At 36.6% G+C, this 25,773-nt stretch overlaps 1 protein-coding gene across 5 annotated transcripts in view; it reads right to left on the reverse strand.

Annotated features, from left to right (window-relative positions):
- ASXL3 (ASXL transcriptional regulator 3) overlaps positions 1-25,773 on the reverse strand; it is a 125,212-nt gene that overhangs the window by 35,712 nt on the left and 63,727 nt on the right. For 3 of the 5 annotated variants that reach the window (XM_061448571.1, XM_061448570.1, XM_061448572.1), the window contains 4 exons: positions 21,528-21,649; positions 8,760-8,877; positions 7,716-7,835; positions 3,009-3,172 (listed from right to left, as the gene is read on the reverse strand). In XM_061448571.1, the coding sequence (XP_061304555.1) occupies positions 3,009-3,172; positions 7,716-7,835; positions 8,760-8,877; positions 21,528-21,649 (524 nt within the window). The other 2 variants (XM_061448573.1, XM_061448574.1) reach the window with 2 other exon arrangements.

Raw genomic sequence — 25,773 nt, forward strand, 5'->3', positions numbered from 1 at the left:
AAAAGGACAGCATCAACAACAGAGCTGTTCTCAATCTATTCTGGGACATCTTTCTTACGGCCCTTTGTTCCATAAGCGACTCTCATGGCTCCTGTTCCATAAGGGGCTCCCATGGCTGCCTGATAACCACCATAAAATTTGAACACTATCCCATATGCCAAGAAAAAAAAAAAAATCCTAAAACATATTCCATGAGGCTTCTGACTTGGCCCTGAACTTCTTAAAAACATATTAGACTAGCCAGCGTTGAGAGGGAAATAACTTATTTACAATAAGCACTTGCACACACACACAAAGAAGGAAGACCTCAACTTCCTTCACTAATGGTTTCTAAAAATGCTTATTCAAAGCGGCATATGCATGACAAGTTTCAGCTCAGTACGATTTAAGGAGGAGGAGTTATACCACCCAGGAAAACGGTGTTTATGACAGAAATGACAAAGAATCATTCATCATAGGGTTTTCCTATGTGGAGCAGTAATAAAGCCTAAATGAGACTGCACTTCGTTAGTAATTTATTTCACAGATCACTTTATATATACAAATAGCATAACTCTATTACACTTTTATAGTGCCATTTATTACAGTGCTTCACATACTATATCCACATGACAACACAGACATACAGTTTTCTCTGGGGAAGACAGCAGCAGACAACTGGAGAGCAGCACACAGGTAGGAAACACTTTGGAGCCAGAAGAGCAGGAGTAGGAATTCTCAGGCAAAACAAGAAAAGGCCAATATAAAAAAACCTTAACCCTTAGAGATGGGCAGCTAAATCAAAGAATAGTTTTACACCATTTTTGCTTGTCTGTTAATTTAGAAAGTAGAAATAAAAGAGGAATGCTGAACAACATTGTTTTGCCCAGTTGGAGTGACCAACACAAGAGACTCCCTGGTTGGAATTCTCTCTCCCTCTCACTTGATCCTCGAGTACTACACTGGCATTTTCCACTTGCCACACGAAGGAAGAGTATCAGTTCAATTTTTTTCATCAGCCTGTATCAGAGATGCTACCCTTTAGGCATAGCAAAGAACATATTCTCAGATATCAAGAAAGGGATGCAATTCTTTCTCTACTGAGACTTCCACAAAGTGAGTAGTCAAGACTATTTCACTCCCAATAGAAAACAACCCCCAAACTATCACACTTAGAGGCCAAACATTTCCATTAACCTTCCAGAAATGGAGACTCCTGCCTTCCAAACGCACATTAAAATATTGTATGGTATCCACCCCCACAGAACGCTGTGAGAAGATGACAAGACAGAAGGACACCTGTAAATGTCTCATAGCACATGCTCTTTTGCGACTAGTTTATTTATGAAGTAAATGTACAAATATGTAGTGTCTGGCCTTTGAAATAATACCTGCAATTTATGCGTTGTGCGAGTGCTTTCTGAAATAAATATTAAAAAGAAATGCATTGCTTTTAACTACTGAGGTGTGATTAAATTCAACAAATATTCTCTTGATTTCTTTGCCAAAAACTCTGCTGTAGGGACCCTGATAAGAAGTTAAATGAATTGACAGTTCCAGAACTTCCATTTCTAAAAATAAATTTTAAAGTGTGAAACTTCTTAATAAGGCCCTGCCCCTGAAATATAATTCATGAACACTGGGATCTTCAGTGGTTGGAGAGAAAACATAATTTTACCTCACAGATTTTATTTTTTTTAATCTCTTCTGGTCAATTAGCTGGAAATAAAAGAAAAATCAAAACACTTGCTGGGCACTAAGTTGAACTCTGTTTTACAGTAGGGAAAAGGTTTCTTTTAAAATTTGTAAATACCGAATCTGACTGCCTTGTGGGAGCCTGAGAACAAAAAAATTTACATTGCTTCTCCTTATGGCTGTGGCTTAATGCTCTTTTACAAATGTTCCATTACCAAAGTGCGTAATTTTAGTCCACAACATAGTGTCTAATTTGATAGGAGGCTGAGTACATCAATACATTTTTTCTTTCTCTTTTTTGTCTCATATTGTATTGCTTTCCCTTGTGTTACTGTGGTAGACACTAACTACTAACCGTTTAAGAAATGAAACCATGGCATTTAACGTAATGATTTTAGATGAAGGTTTTAATCAGTCATTTCAATGACTATTAAAGTTATTTAAGTTATTATAGAAGACGAGGGATACTGACCATCTGCAAAAAAAAAAAAAAAAAAAAAGAAGTTTATTTGGGTCACTTAATGTGTCAGAATTCAGTACATGAGTATTCCCCATTGAAATTGGTAAGATTGTTTAAATCTGGAAGTCAGGCAAGTGAGTAAATGATATTGGTTTGGGCTCTTTTTGCTATTTTAACTGCTAAACATGATGGAAGGATTTTTTTCTTGCTCTAAGATGCCTGCAATCTGGCCAACAAATGCAGAAGGAATCAGACATTGTAGGAAACAACATGAAATTGAACTTTTATTTTCCCCGCAGTTACTCCCCAAATCATTCTCCTCAACAGAACTGATTAACAAGTCTTACGAGCCTGCAGCTGCGATGTCTGAACAAGAACTTCCTTACAAAAGGTGTGAATGAATGGATTCAGTGCACTGGAGCCAAGCAGATGCATACATAGGCACGTGTAAAATCTGAGGGGAGAAGAAACTAACAGAACTAATATTGACCTGGACACTGCTGGCAGAATGCCCAGGAAGATCGCAGATGAAAAGAGAATCAACGTAAATAAAGTCTTGAAGATGAGAAGTTTACCTTCAAAAACATAGGTAGGAAAGCTGATTAAGAGATTTGGCAAGTTCAAAAGATCTGCTGGCTAGTTTCCATTTAGACAAATCAGGAACTTGCAGAGTTTCCAGAAAGAAAGGAAGCAGGAGCTGGTTGACACTTAGATAAAAAATGTAGTCATCCCACATCTAACAGTTCTACCTCAGAAAGTATGGAAAACTTCTTACTCTTTCCTGTAACAATTCCTTGTCAATCAGATCAGCCTATGCATATACATTGTAAAAAAAATCTCATTAAAGGAAAAAATATTGCATTATGCTACTTACCTGCCTGTCTACTTCTGGAAGCAAAAGCAGGAGGTATTGTTGAAAATGCTGAGGTAAAGAAGCAAAGGTGTGTTTATTTATTAAAGCCCTCAGGTTAGTGTTCACTAGAATAGATCCTGGTGTTTCTATGTCAATATCCTCAGCTTTGGTCCATTTCAAATGTCCTGGAGTAAATAAACAGAAATAACTTTAAACATAAAAAAAAAAAAAAAGAAGAGAATAAGAACAAGTCTTCTTTCTATGTTTTTAGTTTTATTTTATAATACAGTAAGCTCCAGAGAAACAGTACTGTGAAAAGGGTAGCACAGCCTTTTCTAGGTGTATTACCAGCTTCTATTTTCCCTGTATTTGTCTCTTAAGCTCTAACAGGACCCATGTTCCAGTAAATATCACAGATGACATGTTCTTACTTCCAGCTCAAGACACCAGCTCAACTCAGAAGCAGCAGAAAATTTCCATCATGATATCAAGCAATTATAAACATCTACTTCCAAGTAAAAGGCTGCTTGATGAGTTTCATGTGAATCAGTCATTACAGAAAGCTTCTCTTTTGCCATGCAGTGCACTATGGCCTATGTAACTTGTCCAACAGTGTTGGCTAAAAACTACAGTGTTGGCTAAAACTAAAAGCCAACAGTGTTGGCTAAAACTAAAATAGACAGTGATTATAGAGATGAGATTATTTAATGTGTTAAATGAGTATCTGAAAACATGAATTTTTCAGAATTATCTTAAGAACCTATGATCTCAAATGATCAGCACACAGAAGGCAGCAGCAGGAATTATCAGAGGTTTAGAAAACAAGGTTGTGAGGAAAAATGAAAACCTGGGAATAAGTAAGATAAAGACTCAGCAGAGAGAAGGGGAAATACATAAATGGTTGATGCAAAATGGTAAGGGACACTGTCTTCTTACTGTCCACACCAAATAGCAACCTAACTCTTGCACAGTAAGAAATATTTCTGAAGATACTGGGAAAAGACAGCTTTCAACCACCAAAGACAAAGAGACACTGGATTAGATGCATAGGAGGGCAATACAGTCTCCATCAGTGGAAATCTTCAAGAATATGTTAGACAAATACCTCTCGGGAATGACTGATGTATGACTGATTGCCCTATGACTGATGAAAGAAACAGATGACCACTGGAGGCTCCTTGTGGTCTCATTTTGCTATTGTTTCTAGGATAAAATTTAAAAGGTACCTTTTAAAGGTCCTTAAAGCGCAATTACTGCTACCTGCTTCAGGGTATATACATACTGCTATAATTCTATTTTCCTCTCAGTCTTAACATATTATGATAATATGTAAATGGAAGAAGTGGGCAGCTCAGATGGCTCGACAAACTCAAAGCTTCTAACCTTTCCCAGGAAACTTCTCCAGATTTTGTACTTTCAAAAATTTTAAAGATGCTACAAAAGGGGTGACATTATTTTATAACTAAGTAATACACAAACTCCAGCTGAATCTCTAAAAAAAGCAATTGAAAAGATTATTCCAATGCTATGAGCAATGATGGCATTTTGCATTCACATAGGACCTCTCCACAAGCACTGCAACTGACATGTTAAAAAGAAAAAATGTATTTTACAAATGGATGAATTTTGGCAAACTGATTATTAGGAACTTCTCAAATGCTACAAACTACTTAACAGTAACACCAATAAAATTCATGCAATTATGCATTAGCTTTCTTGCAAGGCCTACAATAGGCTCCCCAGAAAGACTCTAACATCACCCACAAAACATACAAAGGTAAGAAAATGCAGATTTGTAAATTCTAAAAGCTTCCCTTCAGCCACAGCCTCCCACAGACATTCTTGCAATTTCCTTTTACTTTACAGCAGACAATACTAACTGAATAAGACAAGGATTACGTTGCACTCAGCACAAGATAACCTTTTCCAACACATATTTCCAGCATACTGTATTTCAGTACAGCAAAGACTCCATTACAAACAAATGAATGCCCTGGTTTAAAGGACATTTGTATGGAAGAAGTGCTCATTTCCATGAATGCATCACAATAAACTGTCCTTACCATCTGTTCCACCCACTAAATATAAATGCAAAAAGAAAACAGTTCCCCAAGTGTAACACAAGTAGTATGATGTATCTGATTTTAACGTCTGTATGTATATGCTTTTCTTTAATCAATACAGAATGCACATCCCCATCTCCTAAGTGACTCAAAACTGGAGTAACATTTTCCCCAGCTAATGTTTCATATCCTAGGGAAAGACATACACATACAGATGATCCAAACTAAAACAAGACAAATGACTACAAAATCAGTAATGTCCTTCAGTGGCAGATATTTTAATAGTGTAAAAAGCCAAGACAGTATCAGAAAGTCAAACCCAATTCTGTGTGACTGGGTCACATATTTTCTGATTTATTTAAAATACTACTGCTCACAGGCTGCTATGGCGGTTTTATCAACTTTTGGAAGAAATATGTGTCTTATTCCTAGCATGATAGGCCAGTAACAAACTGTGGATGCCCAGGATAGGCATACTTCAAAAAATAACCCAAAACTGTTCAGAAGAACCACAAATTCTCCCCCCTCACCCTTGCTATGGCTAGTTTAGGACCTTTAATGAAGCCCTCAAGTTTGTACTCAGATTTAGCGAAGTATTTTGGAGTAGCATGGAAAGCAGTATTTCTGTGGAATACAAGAATATGCCACTACTTCAAAGCTAGTAACTCTGGGAGAAGTTTATGACAAAACATATGACAATGGGTTTTACATCATTTTCCACAAACACATTTTGAATCCTTATAGAGCTGCAAACCAGAGTTTGGGATGATCACTGCCCAGATCAGAAATAGAACCTCAAAGATGAGAGAGAAACTCAAGCTTACAGCTTCTTGGAAGAGATTAGTCTCCAGCACAGATAATTAACTATGAAAAGGTTGGAAGCACTATGGTTCTACACTGAAGTATAAAAAGCAAAATAGGAAAAGGATAGAAATCACACAGTTGGCAGAATCAGTTAACTAAAAGGGGGGAAAAAGTCATCATATTTAATGGGAGCTCAGAAAGTCTACCAATCACAACATACAGTGAATATCGGGCAGATCAGCAGTTTCAGACAATCAAACAGTGTCTGGAACTGAATTGTGCATTATATAGGACACTGAACCTATTCTCAAAAATGTTCAACAACTGTTGTATTAGTATCCCAAGAAATATGTGTCATAAGAGAAACATTTCAGTAGGTATGAGAACAGAAACCATTAAAATTGATACACAGTTCCTCACATTCCAAGCATGGTGTCCCAGAAGGCCAGAGGATTTTTTCTGAAGTCTACAAAACAATTTAATAAATTCACTCTCCATTTGGTACCATCAGATAAAAATTGATGAAATATCTGAGGCTGGGGAGGAACGTATACATCAAATTACATATTTTAGCCTTCATTAAGTTCATTAAGTTACAGGAAATCATCTGAAATTGAACATATCTTTGTATAGCAAAAGTTGTAACACTGAAGGAGCATTTTTGGGTTTGAATAATGCCATTGGGTGAACATGAAGGACTAGCTATCCCTCTAAGAGACTGATCAATAATCTGCAGAGAGAACATACAGGAAACCAAAATGCACTTTCATGGAAGGCTGTGATCCAATAATAATTTCAGGATACAGTTCACCAGGAACTGCCAATAGCATATTTAACAACCAAGCTATGCCATTTATGAATTAAAATACTTTCAAGGTATTTTACAGGATAGTTACACATAAAAATAGAACAAGGCCTGATCATTAATAAAGAAGAACAATCTTATCACCATGAAGACAGATGGATGGATGATCCAGCCACTATAAAAAGCTTGTTTGCTAACTTTTCCAATATGGCCATGTTGCAAAATGCTCCTGTAAATGATTCAGTAGTCTGCTGAATGCAAGCAGTCCTTTGTAAAGATAAAGAAACAGTTATGCAATTATTCTACTTTACTTTAGCTGAGACAAGAGTCTTAGTGAACACTACATTATCTTCTCCTTAGGGAACATTTCCAATTATATTTCCTGCAGAGCGGGAAAATCTGCCTATCACATGAAGCTACTGAGAATTTACTCTTATCATCTCTTCAGAGAAAATTCTTCATTAATTACAGATCATCATCCATGAATCTTGCTAAAAAGCACAGAAAATAAACCCAGAAACTCTATCTACCACTTCAAGAGATGTAGTTTCAAAATAATTAAGGATCCAACCGAAGAAACAAAGGAAGAGAATCAACCAAAAATTATATGTCAAATCTCTATATGTCATGGAGTAACAGAAATGAAGAAAAGAAGGTAAACTTCTAATAGGGCAGGTATGTGAGCAAATATGCTATTGACTTTGGGAATAAATACGTATTAGGCTGCAAGCAAATTTAACAGGAAGAAAGAGTACATGTGCCCCCATCCCCCAGAAAATCCTGATGCAGCAATCAGAAGCTAATCGCTAAATGACCTCTCTGTCTGCAGTTGCTTAGGTCTGCCAACCTTTAAAAAGCAACTATAGAAAAGCATTCTGGGGTGGGGGGGGAGAAAAATTGCCCATGGATCTTCCAGGCAGCCAGAAAGATGATTTCTTGAGAAAGGGTCAGCTGCACAGATAAACCAGAAAAATAAAACTTCTAGGGAAAACACAGTGTTTAGAAAAATGTCAGTATTACAATAACAAGCAAGGTAATTATTTCACTCCTACTCACCTAAACCAGATTTTTTTAACCTCTTTAAGTGCTGGCTGGTTTGTTTTCCTGTTGGAGACTTTTGCCCATGTTTCATCTCTTTATCAGAACCATCTGCTTCACCATTTTTAGATTCAGATCCTTAGGAAAAAATAAAACCCGCCAAATGTGATACTGATGCACGTGTACCAACAATCCCCCCAGCACCCCCTAAGAAAATAGGATTTAAAAAAAATCGACATCTATTTGCTGAAAGGCAATACACTTTTTTCTGGTTACAGTATGAATCCTCATCATCAGAGGAAATGGAAGTAAAAGCTCAATAAATCAATTAAGTGCTGAAAACTAAAGTTTACTGAACACTGCAGTCAATAAAAATGTTCATTTATCTAATAAAAATAAAATTTTCCTATAATGCCTAAGGGATATCTTTAAAAATATTTTAACCACAATTTATGGGGCAGTAAAGTAATATAAAGGTGGAAAAAGGTCATTTCTTTGTGAAGAAACATTTATAGAAGAATATACCTGGATATATAGATATACCTGAAAATAAAATTGTCAATTTGTGTTAAACATAGCCATAGAAATCTCTTAAAATGAAGCAACTTAACCACCAGAACTAAAGGTCAAGGTTATGCTGCAGTGATAAGCATAGTACCAGAAGAAAAGCTAACAAAAGGATCTGAGTATTGCAATGCAGAATTGAGACACAAATTCATATTCACAGAGAAGCTTGTCTTTTTTCCCCACCTCCCCTTTTTGAGACACTGAATACCAGCATGTGGTGCTCCATCAGAGTTCCAGTGCCAAACAAAATGTTACTTTGCATTACTTTACAGCTGCTATTATCAATTGTCATTTAATTGCATGCCTTACATTCTGTATTAAAGCAAAATCTCTATCCTTCAGACACCAGATTTGATGAGGAAATGTAGACGTTAAATAAAGCCACCAAGTGGAAACATTATTTCAGCAGATCCAAATTCTGTGCGCTACACAGCTGATTCAGAGGAATGCTGTGTACCTCCAGCTGATCTTGCAAAAGGTCCTTTAGCTATTTACCTGAAGGAGAATCCGACTGCTCGTCAGACACCTTTAATGGTGTCAAAACAACACGAGGAACAGTCTTGTTTACCATCATTGAGACTCCATTTCTTCTTTTCTGCTGTTGTCTTAAAGCCTACAAAAATGATAACAAAATGTAAAATGTAACAAAAAATAATGCTTATAAGCGAATAACATGAGACATTTCTATACCATTAAACTGAATCTCTTACAATAAGCACGATTTACATAGCTACTGACTTGCCAGAATTCATACTTGTTCCCTTTATGTCATTTTCCTTTTAAATATAAAATCAGGCTTTTTTTTTTTTTTTATAAAGAGAAAGAAGATGCACCTTAGATTATTTTCCAATCATTTTGACAATAAAGAAGCACATATAACTATTTGCTCTACCTTAGCAGTACAACATGATAACCCATGGAATGTGAAACTAAGGCTTCTAAGTAAAGAAAATGTAAAATAAATGTTTCAAAATCAGAATAAAAATATATATGTCTGCACATCTCTCGCAGGTGCATCCTCTCAGTATACTGCTCAGTCAATCAAGTTAACACAGAGTGTCATCAGTATGTACAGCATGTAAGGACTACAGTATTGATGCACTCACTCAGCCGTGAGTAGTGCTGCACAAAATCACTGAACATGGCAGGAATCATTTATTTTCGTGAAGGGAATCAGTCCTAATCTTGGAAACCTTGCAGCACTTGGCTTCTGTCTGCTTGACTTTGGGCATTAACCTTCAGAACACGAACATGATGGTGTTCTGGCAAATCTGGGAAAAAATGATACAAGAATAAATCTCTACAAATGGAAGTGCTTTGTGTTTCATAAATGGATCAAATACAGGGTTGATAATGTAATGCCAAATATTTAAAGATTAGAAATAGCAAATACCTGTCAGGCTGTTTTATACAAAAAATGTTATCTGATTCCAAAGATTTTAAAATGTACAGATATGAACACCTGCCAATTAGTAGCTCTCCAAGCATTACAATTCTGGAATTAATCAGAATGGGCTGGGCTTAATACAGATCTCTCCTACCCTTCTGTCTGCTTTTCTTCAATATTACAGTGCACACTCTTTTTGTAACTGTGATTTGTATTATGATCTAGAGAAGGATTTATTAAAGTAATACTATAGCAACAAGGGACATATTTTATATGAATTATCCCTGTAGGTTTATGAACACGAATGACTGATGCCTTGTAAGGTTTAGGTCTGTAACTTCAATTAATCTGTAATATCTTGCCAAAATGTTCACATAGCTAAATAATAAAAAAAAACTCTCTGAAAATAAAATCGATGTCACTCTATTGCTCTAAATAACACACTACACAACATAAAATACACAAAGCCACACAAAAGCTATTTCATTGATTGACCTTTTTTATAGCACACTTCTTAAAAGACACATAAGCACGCTGCAATAAAAAGCAAATTAGAACACTTGAAATTGAACAAAGAGAGGAAGCTGGTCAAATCTGCACTGAACCAAGGAAACAAGCAGAAAGACACAAAGAACAGCATGTATGAAACAGAAAATTTCTACTGGTATTGAGCAAGTACAGCCAGACTTGTGGACAGAAAATACAAAAATTTCTCAAAAATTCCCCAAAATGCCAAAAATGACCCTCAGTGCACAGCCCTGCCAAGCTAACCAAGTGGTCCTTATTTATATAGTAACACAACTTAGACAGTAACAGATAGTCCAGTAAAAATTAACTGAAAAGACAGCCAACTTCTGTGCCAACAGCATACCAGTATAACCACAACCTTTATTATTGTGCCCCACAGCCTCATTTGCCTGATGAGCAAAGAGAAGAAATATCCATCCTCAGTGTCATACCCTAGACAAAGGAGGAAGAGCCCAAACGATGTCCCATCTTTTCCTCTAGCCTGCTCTTGCCGTTTCAAGACAATTTACACCTCTTTACAACCATAGCCTTGTTGCCAGCATCCTTAAGGAAATACCATTTTAATGATTTATACAGCCACTGTGACAAAGGTAGATTCATAGTTGATTTTCAATGCTTTAGATACAACTCCCACACATGACAGAAAGTAAGCAGCAGTGTATCCTCCATCAGTGACAGGTAGGAAGCATTTGTACACCTTAGGTGACACGTCAGTGTGTCAGAGTGAGAGCAGCCATACCCAGTCTTTGTCAGGCACACCACTTACCTTCTTTCATGACCTTCAAGGACGGCCACTTGTGGACCTTAAGGATACATTTTTGCAATTAATTTGGCACTTCCAAGAAGCACAGGCCACCCCATGCTCACAGAGCGTTACTGCAAGACAGCACAGTTCATCCCAGCACTGCCTTGACACTCAGAACCACAAGCAGCAGGGAATGCAGCTGGGAGCATGCAAGTGTTGCTACCAGAACTACTTACTTTTAGGCATAGTCCACTTCTGAGCTCCGGTAAGCACCCAAACATGTGAGGACCAAGCACAGATCTTACATACACCATTTCCCTTTGACACACATTTGCTTTTCAGGGTTTCCTTTCTCCTAACAGCCATTGTTTCACTGACAGTCCCTCCCCTATCTCCACCAGTTTCACAATGGAAGGAACTGATCACCATACAGGACACATAATTAACTTGGAAATCTGTATGGGATAACTCAAACTGACAGTAAAGCTACACACATGGACACCTGAAGGACAGGTTGTAGAATGAAAAAAAAAAAACCCAACCCAACCCAAAACCAAACAAACCCATGTGGAAATAAAAATCTACATCAAAGTTTTAACACGGAGTGCCAATGAATTATACTGAGCCCAGAGAAGAAATTAATTATGTTCCCTATGCCTTTCTATCATAGAATCTGAATGGTTTTGATTGGAAGGGACCTTTGAGATCATGTAGTTCCAACTCTCCTGCCACAGGCAACGACACCTTCCACTAGACCAGGTTCCTCAAAGGCCCATCTAACGTGGCCTTGAACCCTTCAGGGATGGAGGATACAAAAGTATCAAGTAAATAATCTAACATTTGATTTGCAGGGTAAAGAAATAGCTGAGATTTTGCTCAGTCATCCTGTTTACTGGGACTTAGTATTCCCAGCTACTCACAATGATTTAGTGTTAAATTCCTCTTTGAATTTAAGCTTCAAGATCTGAAATTTTGGATAGACAAGTCTTTGCAAGATAGCACTAGAACCAGCCCAGCAGAGGGAAAAATTGCCGACTGACACCTAGGTACCAGTAAAGCCAACCACCAGAACAAGTTAAGTATAAACCAAGGGCACCCTGAGCAGCCCCTGCTAAGGATGAACGTATAACTTCTCTACACTTGGCCTGAGGGATATTAATTTTAAGAAACAAGACTACTGCAGGATAAGACAAGAATCTTGTATCCAAAGATTAATTCTACTTAGCTGGGAAATCAATGGGATTACTCAAAGTGAAACATGCACCAAAGGTTTTGCTATATTGAGCTCTTAGTGCATCAAGTTAATTTAGTGTTTTCCTAGCCATTATGACCAAATAAATCTCTAGGTTTGGCTCTTACGTTGAAGGGAATAAACACAAAGTAGATGAGTCAAATTTGTAACTGAGGAAAATGAGGAATTTTGTAACACATTCCAAAGAAAAATTGTTCCAGATCTCACTGCAGATACAGAAACAGTAACTAACACGAACTACATTGGCATCTTTTACCAACACAGCCTTTTGCATCTCATCCATTTTTAGAGATACACAATCTGCTAGCTGGGCTTCCTACAGATCTGCAAGAAAGAGCTGATGATTTTACCAAATGGTAAGATGTCATTTTTACTATGGAAAGCAAGAGAGAAACACATATAGCACATATAATGGCTTGCATAATGTATACTTTTCTTTAACAAGACGCTATGTTTACATTTCAAATGTATTCAGTCACTTTGCACTAAATGCTTCAGTTAAAAAAGCTGCAAGTTGTAAATTCCTAGAACTGATCACTGTCGAAATATTCTGTAAAACATTACTACCATCCTATCTGTGCAGCACACAAATAAATAAAGAAAGAAAATTAAAGTTCACATGGGACACAAGTTAAACATTAAAAGCTCTCGTAAAATCACCACCAAAATATAGTACTTACATCCAGCCTTTCACAAGCAGGTTTGCAAAGGACATCTGTGAATCTCTCACACATAACGAGTATGGAGAATTCCCAATATTCTCATTCATAAAAATGAACCAGTGACCATCTGTTGAATAACACTGCTATGGTCATTATAAAGAGTTTGGCATAATTAATTTGTTTAATGAAATTATTTTTCTTGCCAAAATCTTTAACTAACCTATCAATCCATTTTCATCCAAAGAACCCAAAATAACATAAAAAATTGAGTACTGAACATACACAAACTCTGAACATAAATGGCAAAAGAAAAACACCACACAATTAACAGCAATCTTCTAATTCCAAGCAGTTTTTTATAAGGAGGTGACAAGAGCAAGTCTCCTCCTCTTTTTTGGGGAGTTTATGCTCCTGCTGGAGGAGAGCAGTGTGTTGGAGGTTTCATGAATGCCATTATCTGTTCTTAGGAATAATCATTTCATATTTAGTTGATCTTAACACAGGAAAGACTTCTTCACCAATGTGACAAAAGCGTTGACTCTCTTTACTAAAAACTAATAAAGTTGTCTTTGAAGTAGGAATCAAAGGAAATAATACCAACTAAAAGTTAACTGGAGAGAGGGGAAAAATGCATCCCCGAAAGAGCACCAAAAGCAAATTGTCAAGCTCTATGCTCTGGTTTTACTGGTACTTGGGATATGCTTTCATTATTTTTCTTTCCCACATCTTTTCAATTCAGAATGAAAATATGCAGCATAGAGATAAATCATTAATGCAGAAAACCATTTTCATTTGAGCTTAAATGCATGACATGCTGAGAATGTTAAAAATTAAGTTATTAACAACAAAGATATGTAACACTTGGTTGCATTGAGCGACATTGTCCCAGATTTCTATTTGTTCCATAAATGTCAACTCTACATTCTGAAACTCCTATCATGAAAATAACCTTTGAAATTTCACACGTTATGGATCAGAAATGTAAAGCTATGGAATTCTTCTGTTCTGCCATGTGAAAAACACAAGCTATGATACACTGAGAAAAGTCTATTGCACAAAATAAATAACTCTACATCATCGTCATGGCTCCCAAATTGGCAAAGATGAAACAGATTTATAGTTTATCACTGACTCACTTAACATTACCATAAAATACAGTCTTTGTCCTCTCTCTCACCCTCATTTTATTAGTAAAATTAAGACAGCCTTTAATTCCCATGTCTCTATTAAATTAAAATTTCTCAGTGGCAACCTTTTTCATGAATACACAGAGCAGTTAAAATAAAACAGTAAGCACCACAAATCACGAAGAATAAACACATTATTATTTCCAGGATGCCACTACTTCTTATATTAAACATATATTAAAGGCATGCAAACATAAGATTAAAACAGTAACAAAGATGTATTATGTAAACAGTTACAAAGCACAAAGTGCCATTTCCAAAGCATAGAGCAAATCAATTTACTTCCAACCAGACTTGTACATCAAACATAACAGTAATGGTGCCAAGTGTTCACAACCTCTCATTTGGAGATGAAGAGTAGTGGTAGAACACCTGGCTGGAAGTTTGGAGAACTAGGGTTTATTTCCAAACTCTGCTAATATCTCCACACATATTCTTGTTCCATGTCATCTTCTACCCTGTGACACATATCTGTATTTGGAACAAAAATAATTTCTTGCTGCTTATTTGTTCTTTAGGTCCCCATAGTGGTTTGGGTCTTTCTGTACAACTACAGTATACATTAATAACTGGACATTTATCTGTACATTGACCAACATTGAATTAAAGTGCTTGGACATCTGTGGTGCAGAGACAGAGAGATGTGTGTATTCATGTAAAGTATCTGTACACCTGCAAGCCAGCACTATCTCCTATAGCATTACAATAATGCATTCACAGCTACAGTTACTGCAGATCATGACAGACTGCAAAATAAACATTTTTATTGCTTTCCCAATCACAGAAACAAGAGAAGGACAAAAAAACGTGATGCGTTCAACGTCTGTTCTGCCTTGCATGGGACTGGGAATGACAGTGGCATATGCATTAACTCAGTGACACTTCTTTCCAAAGAGTGTTGGTTTCTTTTTGTTTGTGCTTATTTTATTTTTGTATTGTTTTGGTTTCTTTTGTTGTTTTTTTTTTTTTAAGTATTAAATTAGTAATACCTATAATCTGAAAAGTGCTTTAAAGAGAAATCCGTTTCTTGGAACAACAAAACACATGAAGGTAAGGAAACAGTTTGTAGAAAACAGTTTAAAACCCAACAAAAATAAAGGTAGCAACAAAATAAAGATCACAAATAAAGAATACAAACCCCTTAGAGCAGTAATCAACATTTTCCATTAGGTCAAATTTGCAAAAATACTCTGCACAGGGTCCAAAGCACACAGTGGGGGCTTCAGAGCTGGACTGCCATTCTCCAGTTAAAAAAATCTTGTCATATTACCTCTCTGAGAATTTAAACTGCACCAGAGTAAGCAGTTAGAGTGCAATGCCTTTCTGCCAGACATCCTGTTTCAGCTTGGGTTCTACCACATGCCCACACACCCTGAGCTCACAGCCTTCTGGAGACCTACCCAACAGCTCCTGGAACAGCATTTGTAGATAGCTGCTTGTCAGCGTTTTGTAGGAGGCTTCCTAGAGCTGTTCCAACTCCTGCCTTTCCCTGAAAAAGCCAACCATTTCTAGGATGCACTTCAAAATCAAGACATGATTCATTTTCACCTGGGTATAATTTCCTGTTATAAACTATTCAAATCAAAAGCTGTTATTTTCATTTGGCCCAGAAGATACTCAGACATCCACCGCCACTATATGGAAAAATCATGTAACATCAGTGGAAAAGCTTGAGTGGAGCTCCCATCTCCATGATGATATTTGTCATGAATAGACTAGCAATGACCAATTCACATTAAAGAGTTCCCCAGGTTACTTAAATAAAAACATTATCAGACAAGTGCAGTGCTTAGAACTAGGCCACTATCATCAGCTTGGATGTCTTAGACTTGGGACAAGTCTGTAGATGCAACCGCATCTACAGAAAAGACCGAAGAGCACTTTTGACCTATATTTGGGAAGGAGATTCCACCACATAGCAGTGGTAGGTTTAACCAAAGGTAATTTCATGCGATGACATATTTTAAGTGAGGACACTATAGACAGGCAACTATACTTCAACACAGTACTGCTCTAATGTTGCTTTAAAATTCTTTTTGATTATTTCTCAGAGTAAGAAAATCTGGAAAATACATTTATTAAAACAGAAAACATGCAGGATCACTGCAAAAAGCATGCTATGCCAACAACCCCAAGGGAAAACCAAACAAGCAGAATGCCCCAGCAACTGGGAGCTAGTTGTTAAAAAGTGGTACAAAAAAGAATACAGGGACTATGTGGATTCTTATCCCTTTTTTTTCCATCACAGATAAGGGCCGAGGACCATGGGGATGACCCAGAAGAAAGTCTCATAAACACTGCCTTGTGTCTTACCAAAGCACTGTGTTGAGCAGCTGGTACATGCTGCCCGCGCATAAGGGACCTTTAGAGGGACATACCGTGCAGCCTGCCTTCGGGCAATGCATGTACTCCCTGAAGAGCTCCTGCTGGAACTCTTGCTCTTCCAGCTTCTTTTCCCCATTATGCAGTCTCCCTGCCATAGTTTCTCTGTCCTCTTCCCTAGACTTGTCTTGGCAATCAGAAAATCAGTTTAGATTATCATCTTCGAACTTCCATTTTCCTGAATGCATTTTGTAAATTCCACTGTCCCTTCCCATGTCTCTCTAGAAGTCAAAATGCAACATGTTTTCCTTGCTTTCCATTTGTTGACAGGAAAATTTGTCAAGAATCATCACTTATGTTGCCAGACATCTGAACAAATGCTTCAGCTAGGGAGCCAGAATTCTCCAACTGTGGCCTTGGTAAATTTGTAGCATCTGAAATGAAACATAGGAAAATGGTTAGCAGAGACACTAAGAAACTGCAGTAAACTCTCTACACCAAGGAATTCAGTAGAGAAAAATATCTCTCAGTTCACAGTGGATTTTCAGAGTCTTTCAGGAAGACACCCTGTGCTCAAATTCTAAGTGATAAGGACATAATCATAACAATCTTCTCTGTCACCTTTGGTTCTTTGGGGGTGAGGAAGGACGAGGAGGACAGGCAAATATATCAGGCTTGTATAAGAATATGTGAGTAGTTCCTCAAATAAGTCAAAGTATAGACACCACAGACAGACTCATTGGATTACCTCCTATGGACAGCAAAATGCTTCAAGATAACCCATATCTGGCTGTAGTCAAGAAAAGAAGTCTTAACAGAATGAGTGTGGAGGGAGCAACACTGGTGAGTTTGCTCTTGTTCTTCTCTCAAAGCAAGATAAGCAGTGTGCCTGAGCTGAAGACAGGAAAGCAAATCCACACCAGCATCAAGGCAGATCAGGATTTTACATTCAATGCCAACCTAGGCACTTGGACACCTGTGTCCTTAAAAAAAAAAAAAAACAAACCAAAAAAAAACAACCCAAAAACCCAAAGCAAAAACCCCAAAGAATTCTTGATAAGCTAGTCCTGTGAATTTGGGTAAATCGGGGCTGACTTACACTGCTCACCATTCTGCTCTGAAATTTAGTCTCGTTTCAGGTTGTGGGTTGGTGTCTAATAATAACTACAGTAGTGCTAGAAAAGTCAGACCGAAATGTTATTTGGTGTTGTACAGGTCTAATGTCCTAAAATTTAGAAGCAATGCATGAGCCAAACCGTAATTTCCCACAGCTCTCTTACTGCTTGGGGCCTGATAGCATCCACTGGAAAAAAGGGGTGTGGAGTTTCCACTTCTACTATAAACCAAATCATATGCATGGGTGCCATCCTTCTCCATAAAAACTGCATCTACCCACTTTAAGAATAAAATAGTGGCACATATATGAACCCAGCCACCGAGCATGCAGACAAAGCCCAAAGTTAAAAAAAAAAACAAAACAAACCATGGCAATAACATACCTTGTGTAGACTCCCTTATTTCCTGAGCTTCTCTCATCCCAAACCCACTTGGCTGCTGTCTCTGGAGTTTCTGTCTCTACAAAGAGATCTGGATGCCCAGCACAGTCTCAGACATGTCCTGGTCTGTATTCAGATCCTGAGTCTGAATGGAGTATCCTCTCTTCTCCCAACAGAAAATTTATGGGTACCCTTCTTGTTGCTGATTCCAAAGTGCCATAAGTGAGGCAGGATTTTCTTCCATGTCTGGGAGGTCTACTATTATCCCAGACATTGTTATAGTGCATCTTCAAGTTCTTTATCCTCTCTTGGTACTGCCCCAGGAAACAACTGGTACACTGATTGACAAGGTGCTCTTATATTTGGCTATCAGAGTCCAACAGACACTAATACCACCTCAATGTCCTGGATATTCACACATGCTCAGTATTACCTACATGAGGCCAGTTTGCAGGTGTGATCGTTCTTCTGAGAAATGTTCCAAGAACCTCTTGATAGATACAGACAAATCTGTATATAGCGAAGACTTCCAAAAAAAATATCAACTCAAGTCAAAGGAACAGAAACTGGACCAGAGAGGAGCATGGTAGGTACTATGCCATGAATTGATGTCCATACGTGAGTTAGCCTTGTCCAGAGAAAGAATAATTCACACAGTAGTGTGACCATGTACCACTGCTAGCAGATGCAGATGTAGTTCAGTACTTTCCAAGGAAGAAGTCCTTACATGGGTTTGCATGCCAAAACTCTCGAGTGTGAAAATGAGGTAAATCAGCATGGAACTGATCAGTACTGATAAGGACTCAGCATGTGACAGCATGCCATTAACCTTCGTGTCAAAGGTGCTAGATCACCAACAGCTGGGTACACACACCCACGCACTTCCAAAAGAAAAAGGAAACAGAAATCTGTAAAATCTGCCATCAGAAAGCCAAGCATAAAAGGCAGCTCTATACACCACAGACTCTTTTGTCTAAACCCTCACGAATAGGAACTATTTTGGTGGACATTACACTCAAATACTACACAAGAGCAAAACTGAAACTCTCTCAAAAATGAAAAAGAAGCATGAAATACACTCAGTGGTAAAACACTCAAAACCTTTCTCCCAATAAGGACACTATGGAAGGCAGTGAACCCAGGAAGTTTCCAGACCAAAACGGCAGCCCAGCCTTTGAAAGGTGAGGGCATAAGGTCTGACTTGTGCCACAGACGTTTTGAGAGCCTACTGCAACTGTGAACCTTCTTAGCCCCTGCAAAATACCCCAGATCCACTGTTACCTGAGATAAATCAGGACCAAGAGCCAGGGCCCAGAAAATGCCCTTTCCTCTAAGCTCCTAGTGCATCTCAAGAGATGCCGTGCTGTGACTAATTTGACTCATGAGAGCACCCTAAAATGCAGGCTGTTACAAGGAAATGTGAGATTGCTGTTTGCAATCTAAACCCAAGAACGGGCCTCTAGAACTCATTACAAATCAAATCATACATACATACAGCATATAATATTTTAAAGAGAATTAAAAATGACTAGAAAGGTTAATAAGTAGACAAAAAGTGGAGAAAATCTTCTAATTCGAGCTCAGATCTTTAAGCAGTACTTTACCTTACCAACTTCCCTCTCACTTTTAATGGATTGCAAAACAAAAACACACAAGGTCAAGTTAATGTGAAGAACCCACTGTTTTTAAAGAAATTGAGTAGGAAACTGCTTTAAAGACTGCCTTGCAGGTTTTCAATTCTCTGACGACTGCTTAGCAATAAAAAAGCAATAGCTAAACCCCATTACAACATACATACAGTATATATATGTCTATACAGATTAAGCACTTTCCAAGAGCATGATGATGGCTCATCTTCTGTTACTGTAGCATGGTACCAGAAAGTTAGTATGTGGGAGGAGTGTTTCATAAAGTCACCTAAAAGTTTCTTGTGTATTCAAAGGTACTACAGGTTCTTCTTTCTACAAATTTTAGGTATTCTGTACCCATAAAAGCAATAGAAAGATTTGAAAGTGAAAGAATAAATTTCCAACTGCAATTTTATAAATAAAAATGCTCTTAAGATTTATCCACTGCTGCTACAATATCAAATTAAATCAGATCTACAGCATGTATATGGCAGTAGCCAACACCTGAAACTAGGGAAAACAAAGCAAAAATCCACTACTATTCCACAATACAAAAGCCCATTTGTCTAACACTGTGCATAGAGAAAACATTTTACTGATAGCTGTAATAACACTCTCATACTCTGAAGTATAGGATCTAATTGCCATTAACTTAATTAAAACTAATTTATTTTTATTGATTACTTAACTTTCTGATGTTGCACTAACCCTGCTGCCTTAGGGGATGTTTTCAAAGCTTTCCATCAATGTTCTGACTTTTTATATTAATTAAGCTATTCTGACAGGTTTGCCCTTTGAAAAATTCTTGATGCTATACATCTGCTAAATGACAAACGGTAGATCTTAAATAGTTACACAAGTTCAAACATTTGTGGCTTTGCTCTTTTTTGCCCCCTCCTTTCCCTTTGCCTGCTCCCTCCAGCCCTAAGAAAGTTCATATATTGCAAAAGATCTGTACAGAAGAGTTTACAAAAAGAGTGTCTTTTTCACAATTATCCACACAGACAGAAGCTGTTATGTGCCCACTGCTTAATTTTCCTGACCAAACAGATGTGAGACCCCAATCCAACAATCTTTTCCAGTCCTCAAAGCCTTTAAGTAAAAGATCATCTTATGTGAATGATAAAGGTCTATTAACTTTAGTGGATTTAAACTCAAACCGCATGAAAAACTAAGCACAAACACTGAAGTGTTTCAAAGAGATATGGACAGGCTTTGTTTAACTTAAGCCTAAATCAACAACCCAGCAACAATCTACCCCATGAAATACTAGGCCTCTATTAACTGTGACTAAGAGAGCAGTTATGAGAAAACAATAAAACAACATCATCTCATTATGCTAAAACTTTAGAAAAGTTGTATTTTATTTTTGATTGTCTTTACAAGACTAAAACTATTTCTACATACTCAGAATTAAAAAAAAAGAATCATTTTCTCCTCTTAATTTTAATATTTTAGCTTTTCTATTTGCCCAGCTGCAAAGTGAACACGTTTGGCACTGTTTGGAAAATAATTTTCACATTATTATGCTTTTCATTAACATCTGACTTTCAATAATCAGCTACTTTTGCCAGGCTTTACTACTTATTGCAACCTAAATCATCCAAACCATAAGTTATTAAAAAAAAAAAAAATCTACCCCACTTTTATACACTGCAGTGACATATATAATATGAAACAGAAATTACTTAACAGACCATAAAGAAAAACTGAACAGTGAGTATACCCAGATTCTTACCTATCTCCAGAACTTCTTTCAAAATGTTTTTTTAAGCCTCACATAAAAATTCCCACACAAACACTTATGTAGGAAAAGCAGGGGTGTGATAACGTAATCAATTCTGCTTATGTGAAAAGTGCTTAAAAACATTAAACTCACAATAGACAGCAGGACTGCATCATTGGAAAAAAAAACAAAAACCAACAAACAGACACCACCAAACAAAGTACTAAAAATCCTCAGAAATGCCCTGAAATTCTGCTGAGATGTTATTTGTCTAAGGCTGACACATATGCTAAAGAGAAGCCAATTGACTATCAGTCAATACAAGCTTACCTGCTTAAGTGCTTTCTTTGTGTGCTGCTGGAAGGAAGATACTAGCTTGCTTTGCACTGGTGCATTAGTAAGGCTCGAATCACGATTGGAAGACATTTCTTCAGACGTCTGCTTTGGGCAAACTTTATAAAAAGAGAAAGAAAAAAAAATCAGAATACTGTTCTAAGGGTTATCTTTCCTGTATCTTAGAAAGGTGCCTGGAAAACAAAAATGTCACTCTAAGAAATTCGACTAATCTTGAGGTCCAGATGAGCTGAAAATCTGGCCATATTCTAAACAAATGCATTGCTTCACAAATATTTGTACCACATCACACCCTTTCTATGCAATTCTGCAGACCTGTGTATTTTCACGCCCTGAAAGGTAACTGAAATAATTTTACTGTAGTTTTCACACATTAGACAAAAATTATCTTCCTCGCTAAGACATTTTTAATGCATTATTACGTGTCTAAGTGTGTATTTATACAAGAGACACTGATGACCCTGTCTTCTAGAAATACTTATAAATATGTAACATCACGCAAGATTGTAATGGCTTTTTAGGAGCCAGAATCATCTATTTTGTAAGTACTTCTTGGTAAAGCTAAGAACACACACTTTCCTGTTTAACGGGTAGACTGGAATGATATTCTGCAAAGAGGAATTCTGGTTTCTCAGGTAATACACACTGCTACTTGTCAGCCTTTCCCTCTTAATGCCTTTCATTACTATTACTCTCACCAGTGCCCTAAGACAGCCGAACTAAAACAGCATTAGTATGGATCCAGAAATTAAGCAGCTTTTTTTCCTTTCTCCTCTGCTGACTCAGTTCAAATCTCTCTCTTCCAGCACTGCACAAAGCTGGTTTGCATGTTGACATACCTTCTTTATAACCTCTGCAGCTGTATATGGTTTGGATTGCCACACTTCACACATCTACCAGAACAGTTCAATGACACTCAAAGCAGTTGCAGATACGAGCCAGAAACAATTTTAGTCCAATGTTTCTCTTTGCCTATGATTTTTTCCTCCCATCCTTCAGTGGGACAAGCAGATACTTGAAACACCATTCTTAACTCCCTTGCTTTTAGCAATGTTCCATAGGAGAAATATTGTAATGATTTTTTTTGTGTTTGTAAGGAAAAAAAAGACACAATTTAGTTATCAGTAATTGATGGCCACCATAAGATGCATGTTATATAAAACATTAGTTTTCACACTGAAATTAAAAATAATTAATACTTGCCTCACAAACAGAGAATACACTCTTTTATGGCATTGGAATTATGCCAAGATGATTTTCACATTAGCTTAAAGAATTTCATTAGCAGATAAAACTAATCCTATTTTGTCACAAGATTTTTAATTGATATTTGTCACCTTTTTCCCTTATACATGAAGGATTTGTCAAAATATACAAAGAAGCTGCAACATAAAACAGATTCTGAGTTTACAGCATCACCTGGTTTAGATCATTTTTTTCCACATGATGAGCAAAGCTCCTATCAAAAAAGACAACTGAAAGGAGAAGCAAAGTGTCAGCAGAAAACAAACAATAGCTGGTTTATATAATCTAAATCACTGCAATAGATAAGTTCCCGAGACAATAAACACCTACACCAAAATAAAAACCTGACATTTCAAATTACCCAGCTTTTGTCTTTTCCCTCAAAGAGACTTTTTTTACCGGCAAAGTCTGAGTGTCAAAGAACTGAAGAAAAAACAGAAATAGTGTGAATACACAAACCCCAGAGCTTAGGATTGGAGAACAAATTTTAAAATTCCTAAGGAATGGAAACTGCTACATAACTGGCCCTCCTAAGAGTGGATATAACATGACCTGTCAGGAAAAACTTAATCCTGTTCTCTGGGATGACTGCACCTCCTATCACCTTCTTGTTCAAATGGGAAATTCTGATTTTCATTACTCTGATCTAGGACATTATCCAAGAGTTTGTCCTATTTATTTTGGTGGTAAAGTTCATCCTGGAGAGGTCTGGCAACACTAACTGATGATGCTTAACACCACAATAATTAATATCAAAGTCATGATACAGCACATCATTAATAAAAATAAACATAGTTCTAGATTAATTTTGTGCTTTCATTCATTTTTCTTTTAACAATAAGCTGTGAAATTGTGACAGGGTCTATTACCTCATTTCTATCAGTACTTCAATTTTACATAAAAATATTATCAGTGTATGGGTTTCTTTAAAGCTTTGACAACAAAGTTAAATCAAGCAATAGGGATTGTTTTAGTGGGTGAAGCAACTGGAAATGAAACACATTCTTTAAGTACAGAAGGAATACCTCACTGGTTCAGGCTGGTTCAGTTTAGAACAACCCAAACCTAGTTCTTTCAGAGTTTTGAAAAACAAACTTTTTTTCTGCAGTCTATGATTAAAGAAATATACATGAGGCTGAAATCTGCTACTCAGAAATTTTAAAATTACATTGTGACTAAAGAAAGTCAACTTCATTTATTAACAAGAAATGACACTTCCTTTCTAAAATATATTTTGGATATTCTAAATACTTTCCTTTATATAACGATTACCTTAAAATAGTAAGAATCTATTTGAACTATTGTTTTCCATGTTTTAATTAAATTTACTTTTCCATTTCAAACCAGCTTGATATAAATTATGGCTATAAAACTAACCATCTAGTAAATAAGAGATGTCACTGCCTATTTTCCAAAAGTAGAAGATAGAAACATTAAAAATCTAAATACATTATGTTAATTTATATAATTGCTTAATAACTTATACAGTCTACTAACTTCATTAGCAAACAATAATGCTACATAATATTTAATACTTAGGATTTATTTAGAGGATAACCAAGATACTAATTGTTTACAAAACAATATGAATTGACTTTCCTGTAGGAAATTAAATACAATATGAGAAGATGAATAAATTCATTCTCTAAAACATGTTCTGCAACTTCGTAATTTAAATCAATCTGCGCTAAACTACAATGCCTGTGACCACAGAATATTGTATTTATTTATTTGTTCATTTATACAGGTAACATCCGACTGATTTTCTCTGAATGGATCAGAAGAAAAAAGAGAAAAATATGACAGGAAAACATGTAAGTGTTTGAAATAAACATCAACAAGAGCAGGCATTTCTGCTATGGAAACCAAAGAACACAGTAACCTCAAAACAAACTCAAGAAGAGCCAGTGGTCTTTGTACAAACATAGAACACTGGAAATCTGCAACTACTTTATCCATAAGCACTGAAGAGGTATGAATTTTATCAGATCCATGTTTGCTTGAAAAGTTTTATGAGAAAAGAATGCTAAAAATAAACTGGACATGGGCAGAAAAAAAAGAACCCTGAAAGAATGTGACAGATGAAGGAAAAATATTTGGGTAGCAGATAAAGAGGATTCACCATTACTGCTACAACAGAAAAAGAGAACAAGAGCAGTTTTAAACCTACAGGAGGCATTTCCATTTAGTGGAGAATAATTAGGCTCCATTCTTTAAATTGGCTTCTTGTAGGGCCAGGACTGAGAGAAGGAATAAAGCAAAAAGCAACTATTAAGCCATAATCTGTTAGGTTATGAGCTGGAAGAGCAGCTGGGTTTCTGAAGATAAGACCTCCTTAGTGAGTGTTCAGAGAGTGTTAACTGGAAGGATAGAATTAGAATTACTTAGCAAAAAGAGCATATTGAAAATGTTTTCAACAACCTCCATTTAAAATAACTTTCTCTCTTTCATTTCTCCAAGACCAGTTTTGGCAATTACTATAAAAGGCTATCCTTTATAAAAACCAGCAATGTTATCTTTTAATTTCTGTAATGAAAAGATTGCATCTCTGTAATTTTCTATTACGTTTTACCTTTCCCACACAAGAAATACAACACCTACACAAAAAAAAAAATGTTAGAAGATGTGTTTCTTCAAAGAAACAACTTGTAAAGGAATACAACTCAAAATTATTCTGTTTCACTGCCACTGAAAGTTTTTAGAAATAATTATAAACAGATTTATGAAACTAGATGGACAGAAGAATTCCTGGAGTGCTTTAAAGGTCTGATTTTCCCAAAATATATAGCACAATTATTCTGATTTCAGACAGACCATACTGATTTAAAATCAAACCAGCAAAATCAACAGCAGTTCACTCCCTTCTTTGTTACAGAAACCACAGCATATGAAAAGGATTGTTTACTAATGGCCACATTACAAAACACAAATTAATATTGCTACCATATGCTAAAGAATAGATTCTACCTCAAGCATA

Source organism: Pezoporus flaviventris, unplaced genomic scaffold, assembly GCF_033815535.1.
Source record: "Pezoporus flaviventris isolate CSIRO_AGI_PZ_B2104156 unplaced genomic scaffold, CSIRO_AGI_Pfla_v1 ptg000007l, whole genome shotgun sequence".
NCBI lineage: Eukaryota > Metazoa > Chordata > Aves > Psittaciformes > Psittacidae > Pezoporus > Pezoporus flaviventris.